Genomic DNA, 12,500 nt, shown 5'->3' on the forward strand with positions numbered 1-12,500 from the left:
AACGGCCTCAACCACACGAATGCCTGGCCATCATGTCTTCAGTCATCTGTTCGTTCCCAAAAATATATTTATGACGGTCTTCGTCCATAACTATATGGTTAAATGGTTTATATGGTAATTGTGAAAGCCTTAGCTGTATGAGAATCACAGAGTGGTCAATCAGTTGGATGTGTATGGGTAATGCAGTACTGATTCAACTGGGTGGACTTGGTGTGTTCAGCTGTGTCGTTAAGGTAGGGAGTTGTTGTTTTTGTGGTTGCGGTGGTGTGCCGTGTCTCACCTCTTGCTGAACATTTGGAAACAGCAAGTCCCAGAAGCCACCAGGATGAGCAGCAGCAGAGGGATGGTGGGGATGATTACATAGACCAGAAACATCCCTGTAGAAGGAGGGCAGAGACGGCCCCTCAGACAGACAGGCTATTTCATCAATTTACCTGTCTCATCAAGACCTGTCTCACCCTCTGGAGTTCTGCCATACACCTGTCTCACCTCCACTTGTCTCACCTGGTCCGGCTATGACTACGTGTGAGGCGCCATCCTCCTCACTGGGACCAGCCTGTTTGACCTCTATTGTCTGTGCCACCGTCACATCTGGAACAGACAGACAGACACTAGATCAAACAGGAATATCCTACAGCAAACCGAGTCAGATCTCCAGGAGAGGGGTTGCTGTTGCTGGGCTATGCCCCATTCTGTGTTCCCTCACCTGGGTCACGAGCTCCAGGCCTGTCCCCCTGCTCCTTCACCAGATGGCTCTCTGGATCAAGATCAGAATCCAGGAAAAAAAACAGGATATGCATTTCTGTTTGTGTAATGTTGTAGCAGGTAAAAGCACAACAACAGAAACAGCTCTTAGAGGCAGACATAAGGAACACTCCCCAAGACACAACTCATCTGCCGTGGCGTTGGCATACCTGTGTGATGCTGTGTAGTCGTACCTGTGTAGTCATACCGGTGTGATGTTGTGTAGTCATACCTGTGTGATGCTGTGTAGTCGTACCTGTGTAGTCATACCTGTGTGATGCTGTGTAGTCATACCTGTGTGATGCTGTGTAGTCGTACCTGTGTAGTCGTACCTGTGTAGTCATACCGGTGTGATGCTGTGTAATCGTACCTGTGTGATGCTGTGTAGTCATACCTGTGTGATGCTGTGTAGTCATACCTGTGTGATGCTGTGTAGTCATACCTGTGTAGTCGTACCTGTGTAGTCATACCTGTGTAGTCATACCGGTGTGATGCTGTGTAGTCGTACCTGTGTAGTCATATCTGTGTGATGCTGTGTAGTCGTACCTGTGTAGTCATACCTGTGTGATGCTGTGTAGTCATACCTGTGTGATGCTGTGTAGTCGTACCTGTGTAGTCATACCTGTGTAGTCGTACCTGTGTAGTCATACCTGTGTAGTCATACCTGTGTGATGCTGTGTAGTCATACCTGTGTGATGCTGTGTAGTCGTACCTGTGTAGTCATACCTGTGTGATGCTGTGTAGTCATACCTGTGTGATGCTGTGTAGTCGTACCTGTGTAGTCGTACCTGTGTAGTCATACCTGTGTAGTCATACCGGTGTGATGCTGTGTAGTCGTACCTGTGTAGTCGTACCTGTGTGATGCTGTGTAGTCATACCGGTGTGATGCTGTGTAGTCATACCTGTGTGATGCTGTGTAGTCGTACCTGTGTAGTCGTACCTGTGTAGTCATACCTGTGTAGTCATACCGGTGTGATGCTGTGTAGTCGTACCTGTGTAGTCGTACCTGTGTGATGCTGTGTAGTCATACCGGTGTGATGCTGTGTAGTCGTACCTGTGTAGTTGTACCTGTGTGATGCTGTGTAGTCATACCTGTGTGATGCTGTGTAGTCATACCTGTGTGATGCTGTGTAGTCATACCTGTGTGATGCTGTGTAGTCATACCTGTGTGATGCTGTGTAGTCATACCTGTGTAGTCGTACCTGTGTAGTCATACCTGTGTGATGCTGTGTAGTCATACCTGTGTGATGCTGTGTAGTCGTACCTGTGTAGTCGTACCTGTGTAGTCATACCTGTGTAGTCATACCGGTGTGATGCTGTGTAGTCGTACCTGTGTAGTCGTACCTGTGTGATGCTGTGTAGTCATACCGGTGTGATGCTGTGTAGTCGTACCTGTGTAGTTGTACCTGTGTGATGCTGTGTAGTCATACCTGTGTGATGCTGTGTAGTCATACCTGTGTGATGCTGTGTAGTCATACCTGTGTGATGCTGTGTAGTCATACCTGTGTGATGCTGTGTAGTCATACCTGTGTGATGCTGTGTAGTCGTACCTGTGTAGTCGTACCTGTGTAGTCATACCTGTGTGATGCTGTGTAGTCGTACCTGTGTAGTCGTACCTGTGTAGTCATACCTGTGTGATGCTGTGTAGTCGTACCTGTGTAATTCTGTGTAGTCGTACCTGGTTCGTATTTGCAGATGAAGTTGTGCTTCATGTTGCACCTGTCGTCGTTCCACTGGTACATGTAGGCTCCGCCCAGCCCGTGGAGCGCTGTGGGCTGGTGGTACATCACTACACACGCCTCCCCTCCGCACGACGGCTCGTCAAAATACCACTTCCTGACACACACACACACATAAAGACCTTCACACACATGCCTACTGCCACATAAGGGTTTGTCAAAGTCTCAGAAAAGTCTTTCACACACACACATTGTTTTATTTAACTAGGCCCATTCAGTTAAGAATAAATTCTTATTTACAATGACAGCCTACCCAGTTGTGCACCACCCTATGGGACCCCCAATCACAGCCAGATGTGATACAGCCTGGAATTGAACCAGGGACTGTAATGATGCCTCTTGCACTGACAGGCAGTGCCTTGGACCGCTGAGCCACTCAGGAGCCCATGAAGTAGTAGTTTCCTGACCAGGAATCGAACCCAGAACGCGGAGGTGAATCCTAACCACTAGACACACACACACACACACACACACACACACACACACACACACACACACACACACACACACACACACACACACACACACACACACACACACACACACACCTGAACTGTGACACACTCCCATCAGTCCAGCGGTAGAGGTCGGGACAGGAGGCGAAGTGATCTTGTTCCTGTGTGTTCTCTCCATCTGTCCTTGTCAGCCCGATCCAGAAATCACCGTCTGCTATTCCTCCGTTACCGGTACCTGCTCCAGTCCCTGTTTCTGTCCCCGCTGTTGAGGAGGTCCGAAGCTCCTGTAACAAATCATATATATATAATTATTGTATATATATATATATAGTATGTACAGTATATTATACTGCAACTACATATAATAAATATATTACAATATTCATGATTGAAGTATTTTGCGGAGGTGTTTTTGTAGTCATTTGTACTGTCAAACACACACACACACACACACACACACACACACACACACACACACACACACACACACACACACACACACACACACACACACACACACTGACTTGTAGCAGGTGCTCTATGTGTCTCTGTTCGGCAGCATTCTCTATGCTCAGCAGGGACCCGCCGTCCATCTCACATGCCTTTCTGGCCTCCCAGAATGCAACGCGGCTGGTCATGTCCCGGAAGTAGGCCATCTTGTAGCATGGATGCTCCGCCCCTCCCTGACACACCGTCTGACCTGTGGCGAGAAGGAGATCATCCATCTATCTATCTATTGATTGTAAAGTAGACGATTTTACACATGGATTGATAAATTATTGAATAGACAATTCTGTCAAATCTATCTGTGGCAGTTCTATGCAATAATCTCTCGCGGACAGACTACGTAACATAAAATGTAGTCATTTCTGTGAGATTTTTGGTTCTAAGTTGCCAAGATTAGCCAGTAAAATAACCAATGCCATCAAGCACTGGTTCCACAACCATTTCAAAATCCCTTTTCTCCCTCTACTGTTCCTGTGGCCCTGGCTGTGGGTTTGTTTACATCTATCTGACAAACCATCCATCAACCAATCAGTGATCAGTAAATTCACCAGACTACTGTATCTACACCCCGATCAGCCCCTCCTCCAGTCAATACATCCATCTACCAGCCAACAAATCAACCAACTCACCTATCAATCAAACATTTAACAAATCAATCAACCCACCTATCAACTCATAAATCAGTTAATATCAGTGAATAGTATACATCAGGAGAATGACACCTCAGTGAATCTCTGTTCATCTTATGAAGTGGTCACTGTTTTCATCTAATGCAAACATCTCCACCGTGCTTATCAGTCGTACACCACCCTAACACACACAACCTATCGACCCTCACTCACGACTAATGACTCTTGACTTCCAGCCAAAACGATGTGGTCATCGCATTCCCATCCTCTCAGTCCGTAGAATTTACAGTCTGACTTACCCAGAGTGGTCAATAACCTGGACGTGCCTCCAGCTGACAGGAAGTAGTATAGCAGGGCTGCCAATCACACTGTAGGCCCCGTTCCAGAACAGCCTCGTTACACCTCACAAACACACATCTATCTACTGGATGTATTTAAACTCAGAACTGACACTTCCAGGAAGCACATAGAGTACCGTAGTCTTACTGACACACCCACAAACGTACAGTTATGAAAATAACTACTGTTCCCTGAAGGAGGGAACGAGGTATAACACACCATGGGTAGTCAACGGCTATTCATATACACGTGAAGAACATGCCCAAATGGGTCAATGAATGCAGAGCTTGCCCTCAGACGTCCCGAATACTGGTTATAATACCGGGGCTCGCATTCATTTCCTCAGAAGATACCAAACTAGGAGGTCCGCGGCAGCCCAAGCACACACACAACCACCGGCTCCAAAATGGGCTTATAGAAGCCACATCTTTCACTAATAGTTACCTGAACTGTCAGAGCAACATATAGGGAACCTGCTGCAACATGGTGAAACACACTGACACACAGCCGCTGCAGCCCGAGCCCATAGTCTCCACGGTTCCAAGAACAATACTCACCTTGTGAGCCTGAAACTTCAGAACTCGAAAAAAGAACCCGCAAGTCCAAAACAACAGAACACCTGTCGTGACTTGGTAAAGCACAAACATGCGCTGTGTAGCATCAACCAGAGTCTACGAACCACAGCAGCCAGAGATTCAAACTCGCAGGGAACCTGTAGTAACCTGTAAAGGGTGTCCTCACAGGGAACCTGCAGTAACCTGTAAAGGGTGTACTCGCAGGGAACCTGTAGTAATCTGTAAAGGGTGTCCTCACAGGGAACCTGCAGTAACCTGTAAAGGGTGTACTCACAGGGAACCTGCAGTAACCTGTAAAGGGTGTCCTCACAGGGAACCTGTAAACAGTCTACTCGCGTGCTGACATGGCAGCCCAAGGCTCAATCCCACAGGGAACCATGGTAACCCTGATAAATGTGCACTCTGCACACTGCCGACCATCAAGGCAGCCCATGGCTCAATCTCACAGGGGAACTGTTGTAACTCAAAACGCTGCCTAACATCGACCATGCCGTCCCAAGTTCATAGATCCTACCAGTTACAAAAAGGCTCACACAGAGACCCAAGGAGTCTGGAACTGCAAGTCCAAGTCCAAGGAACCACAAGTCCAAAACAACAGGGCATCTGCTGTGACTTGATCATGAATATTTGTGCACCAACTCATCGAAAGAAACCACGGCAGCCCAAAAGCTCAATAAATACGCCTAACCCAGATAAATGTGTAACCTGCACACCGCCAGAAATCCATTCATGGACCCAGCCATAGGAACACTATGAGCCACACTGTGATGTCAGCCTTTCAGGGGTCAAACCCACAGATTTCACATCAAACTCTCCTCGGAGCCAAGTGCAATAGATCCTGCCGACCCTAAACTGGCAGGTCCCTGCCTAACAGGCGGCTAATCTTTATGACAGCAGTATACCACTCTGCATCCCACCACTGGCTTGCTTCTGAGGCCAGGCAGGGTTGGTCCTGGTCGGTCCCTGGATGGGAGACCAGATGCTGCTGGAAGTGGTGTTGGAGGGCCAGTAGGAGGCACTCTTTCCTCTGGTCAAAAAAAAACATGTCAATGCCCCATGGCAGTGATTGGAGACTTTGCCCTGTGTAGGGTGCTGTCTTTAGGATGGGATGTTAAACGGGTATCCTGACTCTGTGGTCACTAAAGATCCCATGGCACTTATTGTAAGAGTAGGGGTGTTAACCCCGGTGTCCTGGCTAAATTCCCAATCTGACCATCATGGCCACCTAATGATCCCCAGTTTACGATTGGTTCATTCATCCTCCTCTCCCCTGTAACTATTCCCCAGGTTGTTGGTGAGAATGTGAACTCCATCGATTTTACCTGGTAAAATAAATAACAGTCTCTGGGAACCAGGGTAGTAGGGAAATAGTAGTAGGGCCAATAGGGAACTCCCAGAATCAACAGCAGACCCTCTCCAAGGTGGCCTGGTTTTGAAAGACAGTCAAGTGATGTTTCATGGTAGACATCCCAGGTAGGCTACCTGCATTGTAGAGGAGTTCCATGATGCTGCTCAGCGTGATATCCGTGGCAGAGACATGAAGCTGCTGCCGACATCTCTTCCATCTCTTTCTTTCAAGAAAATTCCCAGAACCAGTCAGAGACATCCTTTCCAGAATGTGGTTCCCGAACACCTTCAGGGAAGCAGAGAACCCAGCCAGAAAGCCATTGCCCCTCTCTCCCAAATGTTTGTTTTTTATTTCATTTTGTTTAATAGAGGACCTTCAGTAACCCCAAGCCTCCTAAGAAGTCAACATGCAAGAGAGTCTGACCGCAGCCCGGTGACCAACCAACTGGTCTGAGCCAAGGCAGTCTGAGAGTGTTTCCACCCCCAGGCAAACAGGACAGCATTTGTGAGTATCTTCAATTTTGAATGTGAAACAACATGCCCAAGGTCAGGGGTTCCCAAACTGGTTCACTCAGGCCCCACTTCCAGCATTGGACTCCCGTGCCCCCCTACCAACGGGGGGTGCGCCCCACAGTTTGGGATCCACTGCCCTTCGGCACGGTCGGAGGTTCAAATCCATCTGGTCAGTCTTTTTGAACAGACTCTTACCACCACCATCTTACTCAAGGAAGGAAGCTCTGGCTACACAAGAAGAGTAGAGAGAAGATAGCGACATAAAAACTGACTCCAAGACCCAAAACTCACAACATCTTGTCCTCTCTCCCCACTAACAGACACCTTAGACGGAGCCGAATCTCGTAGCCGTCATGTGTTTGAAAAGTCTGTCAATTTTCTGACAAGTTTTCCTTCAGCTGAAGAACGGTACTGAATTGAGGAAATGGATGCGAACCCCACTATTATAACCAGGAAGGCGGGGCTCCCGAGGGCGGGCTCTGCATTCATTAGCCCACTGGGTGTTTTTTTTCCGTCCAGTTTACTTCAGGTGAATATGATTGGTCGTTGACTCCCTACAGTATGTTATACCGTGTGACCGACTGAAAGGAACACACGTTCAAAAGCTTTAGTTAGACAGTTTTACAGACACAAACAAACAATCACACACATGCATCCCAATCTCCAGCACAATAAAACTGTCCTCTATCACGCCACGTCAATGGGTGAAAAGTGGTGGGTCTGGCCCAGATTTTAGACAGACTCATAAAAACCAGGAGTTTGTGTGTGTGTGTGTGTGTGTGTGGTGTGTGTGTGTGTGTGTGTGTGTGTGTGTGGCGTGCGTGGCGTGCGTGGTGTGTGTGTGTGTGTTGCGTGCATGGCGTGCGTGGCGTGTGTGTGTGTGTGTGGCGTGCGTGCGTGTGCGTGTGCGTGTGTGTGTGTGTGTGGTGTGTGTGTGTGTGCACACTCATCAGTACATAATACCAGTGATTAATACACAGCCAGTTTAAGAGGCCTAATGATAACAGTAGCAGTGTGGCCAGGAGGTACTTTAATTGATTGGCTGCCTGGTCTAGATCTAATCTGCACTATCATCACTTAGGAACCCAGTTACCGGGGTGAACAGACAACCAATGCACCAGTCAGCATTTTCACCTCCTTTCTCTCGTTCTTCCTGTCTTTGTTGATTGTTGATCTCTCTCTCTCTCTCTGTCTCTATCTCTCTCTCTCTCTCACTTTCTATCTCACTCGCTCTCTCTCTCTCTCTCTCACTTTCTCTCACTTTCTCACTTTCTCTCTCACTTTCTCTCTCTCGCTCTCCCTCTCTCTCTCTCTATCTCTCTCTCTCTCTCTCTCACTTTCTATCTCACTCGCTCTCTCTCTCTCTCTCTCACTTTCTCTCTCTCTCTCTCTCTCACTTTCTCTCACTTTCTCACTCTCTCTCTCACTTTCTCTCTCTCGCTCTCCCTCTCTCTCTCTCTCTCTCTCTCTCTCTCTCTCTCACTTTCTATCTCACTCGCTCTCTCTCTCTCTCTCTCACTTTCTCTCTCTCTCTCTCTCTCACTTTCTCTCACTCTCTCACTTTCACTTTCTCTCTCTCTCTCTCACTTTCTCTCTCTCTCTCTCTCTCTCTCTCTCTCTCTCTCTCTCTCTCTCTCTCTCTCTCTCTCTCTAACTTTCTCTCACTCTCTCACTTTTCTCTCTCTCTCTCTCTCTCTCTCTCTCTCTCTCTCTCTCTCTCTCTCTCTCTCTCTCTCTCTCTCTCACTTTCTCTCTGTCTCTCTCTCTCTCTCTCTCTCACTTTCTCTCTCCCTCCTGGGGAAATCCTTTGAGGAGTGCAGTAGAGATTGTGGCATCTGTGGATCTGTTGGGGCAGTTGTGACTTGGAGTGGGTCTAAAAGGTTTTGGGATGATGGTGTTGATGTGAGCAATGACCAGCCTTTCAAAGCACTTCATGTCTACAGATGTGATTGCTAAGAGTCAGTAGTCAATTAGGCAGGTTACCTTGGCGTTCTTGGGCACTGGGACTATGGTGGTCTGCTTGAAACATTTAGTTATTCCAGACTCGGTCAGGGACAGATTGAAACTGTCGGTGAAGACTCTTGCCAGTTGGTCAGCGCATGCTCTGAATACACGTTCCGGTAATCTGACTGGCCCTGCGGCATTGTGAATGTTGACCTGTTGAAAGTCTTACTCACATTGGCAATGGAGAGTGTGATCACAAAGTCATCCGGAACAGCTGGTTCTCTCATGCATGCTTCAGTGCTGCTAGCCTCGAAGAGCATAGAATGAATTTAGCTCATCTGTAAGGCTCGTGTCACTAGGCAGCTCGCGGCTGGTCTTCCCTTTATAGTCCGTAATAGTTTGCAAGCCCTGCCACATCCGACGAGCATCAAAGCTGGTGTAGTAGGATTCAATCTTAGTCCTGTATTACGCTTTGCCTGTTTGATGGTTCGTCGGAGGGCATAACAGGATTTCCGTATGGATTGGTGTCCCCCTCCCTGAAAGTGGCAGCTCTACCCTTTAGCTCAGTGCGGATGTTGCCTGTAATCCATGGCTTCTGGTTGAGGTATGTACGTACGGTCACTGTGAGGATGACATCATCAATGCACTTATTGATGAAAACAGTGACTGTGGTCTATTACACTGAATCCCAGAACATATTCCAGTCTGTGCTAGCAAAACAGTGCTGTAGCTTAGCATCTGCGTCATCTGACCACTTCCGAATTGAGCGAGTCACAGGTACTTCCTGCTTTAGTTTTGGCTTGTAAGCAGGAATCAGGAGGATAGAATTATGGTCAGATTTGCCAAATGGAGGACGAGGGAGAGCTTTGTACGCGTCTCTGTGTGTGGAGTAAAGGTGGTCTAGAGTTGTTTTCCTCTGGTTGCACATGTGACAAGCTGGTAGAAATGAAGTAAAACGGATGTAAGTTTCCCTGCATTAAAGTCCCCGGCCACCAGGTTCGCCGGGTCTGGGTGAGTATTTTCTTGTTTGCTTATGGCCTAACACAGCACATTGAGTGCGGTCTTTGTGCCAGCATCGGTATGCTGTGGTAAATAGACAGCAACAAAAAATGAAAACTCTCTTCGTAAATAGTGTGGTCTACAGCAGTGATTCCCAAACTTTTTACATTCAACCTCTATCTGTACCCCTTCTAGCACCAGGGGCAGCGCACTCTGAAATGTTGTTTTATTACATCATTATAAGCCTGCCACACACGCACACACTATAATGATACATTTATTAAACATAAGAATGAGTGTGCGCTTTTCACGATCTGGCTCGTGGGAAGTGACAAAGTGATATTATAGAGCCAGGGCACAAATAATATAATAATAATCAATCATTTTGCTCTTTACTTATCCATCTTACATACAAAACCTTATTTGTTCATCAAACATTGTGAATAACTCACCACAGGTTAATGAGAAGGTTGTGCTTGCTGGCACGCGCGTTACCACTCCTCTATGTCTCCCTGTCATGGCTTTTGCGCCATCAGTACAGATACACAACACATCTTGGACTGTTATTTTGTATTTTTTTTATGTGAATCACATTTTTGTGTGGCGTACCCCCCAGTATCCAGTTTAGGAATACCTGGTCTAGAGCATATCATAAAGTACTCTTCCTGAGGCGAACTGAAAGGATCGAACTGAAAGGATCGACACAGGAGTCGAGAAGCAGGTACCGGGAGTGAAGGTTTAATAACTGACGGACACAAAACAGAACAGGAACAGCGTCTGGACAGGGACATATAACAACAATGAATGTGGGAACACCACTGAGGAACAGGGGCAATCACCCATGTGAAGGAGTCCAGGTGAGTCCAATGAGCGCTGCTGTGCATACTATGGTGACAGGTGTGTGTAAAGACAGGTAGCCTGGCGCCTTCGAGCACCAGGGAGGCGTGACACGAGCAGAGCACCAGGGAGGCGTGACACGAGCAGAGCACCAGGGAGGCATGACACGAGCAGAGCACCAGGGAGGTGTGACACGAGCAGAGCACCAGGGAGGTGTGACACGAGCAGAGCACCAGGGAGGCGTGACACGAGCAGAGCACCAGGGAGGCGTGACACGAGCAGAGCACCAGGGAGGCGTGACACGAGCAGAGCACCAGGGAGGCGTGACACGAGCAGAGCACCAGGGAGGCGTGACACGAGCAGAGCACCAGGGAGGCGTGACACGAGCAGAGCACCAGGGAGGCGTGACACGAGCAGAGCACCAGGGAGGCGTGACACGAGCAGAGCACCAGGGAGGTGTGACACAAGCAGAGCACCAGGGAGGTGTGACACGAGCAGAGCACCAGGGAGGCGTGACACGAGCAGAGCACCAGGGAGGCGTGACACGAGCAAAGCACCAGGGAGGTGTGACACGAGCAGAGCACCAGGGAGGTGTGACACGAGCAGAGCACCAGGGAGGTGTGACACGAGCAGAGCACCAGGGAGGTGTGACACGAGCAGAGCACCAGGGAGGCGAGACACGAGCAGAGCACCAGGGAGGTGTGACACGAGCAGAGCACCAGGGAGGTGTGACACGAGCAGAGCACCAGGGAGGTGTGACACGAGCAGAGCACCAGGGAGGTGTGACACGAGCAGAGCACCAGGGAGGTGTGACACGAGCAGAGCACCAGGGAGGTGTGACACGAGGAGAGCACCAGGGAGGTGTGACACGAGCAGTGCACCAGGGAGGTGTGACACGAGCAGAGCACCAGGGAGGTGTGACACGAGCAGAGCACCAGGGAGGCGTGACACGAGCAGAGCACCAGGGAGGTGTGACACGAGCAGAGCACCAGGGAGGCGTGACACGAGCAGAGCACCAGGGAGGCGTGACACGAGCAGAGCACCAGGGAGGCGTGACACGAGCAGAGCACCAGGGAGGTGTGACACGAGCAGAGCACCAGGGAGGTGTGACACGAGCAGAGCACCAGGGAGGTGTGACACGAGCAGAGCACCAGGGAGGCGAGACACGAGCAGAGCACCAGGGAGGTGTGACACGAGCAGAGCACCAGGGAGGTGTGACACGAGCAGAGCACCAGGGAGGTGTGACACGAGCAGAGCACCAGGGAGGTGTGACACGAGCAGAGCACCAGGGAGGTGTGACACGAGCAGAGCACCAGGGAGGTGTGACACGAGCAGAGCACCAGGGAGGTGTGACACGAGGAGAGCACCAGGGAGGTGTGACACGAGCAGTGCACCAGGGAGGTGTGACACGAGCAGAGCACCAGGGAGGTGTGACACGAGCAGAGCACCAGGGAGGCGTGACACGAGCAGAGCACCAGGGAGGTGTGACACGAGCAGAGCACCAGGGAGGTGTGACACGAGCAGAGCACCAGGGAGGTGTGACACGAGCAGAGCACCAGGGAGGTGTGACACGAGCAGAGCACCAGGGAGGTGTGACACGAGGAGAGCACCAGGGAGGTGTGACACGAGCAGTGCACCAGGGAGGTGTGACACGAGCAGAGCACCAGGGAGGTGTGACACGAGCAGAGCACCAGGGAGGCGTGACACGAGCAGAGCACCAGGGAGGTGTGACACGAGCAGAGCACCAGGGAGGCGTGACACGAGCAGAGCACCAGGGAGGCGTGACACGAGCAGAGCACCAGGGAGGTGTGACACGAGCAGAGCACCAGGGAGGTGTGACACGAGCAGAGCACCAGGGAGGTGTGACACGAG

At 49.8% G+C, this 12,500-nt stretch overlaps 1 protein-coding gene across 1 annotated transcript in view; it reads right to left on the reverse strand.

Annotated features, from left to right (window-relative positions):
• The window catches only part of LOC118376120 (chondrolectin-like), a 35,690-nt gene that overhangs the window by 11,164 nt on the left and 12,026 nt on the right, over window positions 1–12,500 (reverse strand). The window contains exons 2-7 of the mRNA XM_052497505.1: window positions 3,463–3,638; window positions 3,032–3,222; window positions 2,423–2,580; window positions 707–757; window positions 505–591; window positions 281–377 (exon numbers count right to left, since the gene is read on the reverse strand). Of these exons, the coding sequence (XP_052353465.1) occupies window positions 281–377; window positions 505–591; window positions 707–757; window positions 2,423–2,580; window positions 3,032–3,222; window positions 3,463–3,638 (760 nt within the window). The remainder of the gene's footprint in view (window positions 1–280; window positions 378–504; window positions 592–706; window positions 758–2,422; window positions 2,581–3,031; window positions 3,223–3,462; window positions 3,639–12,500) is intronic.

The sequence above is a fragment of the Oncorhynchus keta genome, chromosome 4 (genome assembly GCF_023373465.1).
Source record: "Oncorhynchus keta strain PuntledgeMale-10-30-2019 chromosome 4, Oket_V2, whole genome shotgun sequence".
Taxonomy (NCBI): Eukaryota; Metazoa; Chordata; class Actinopteri; order Salmoniformes; family Salmonidae; genus Oncorhynchus; species Oncorhynchus keta.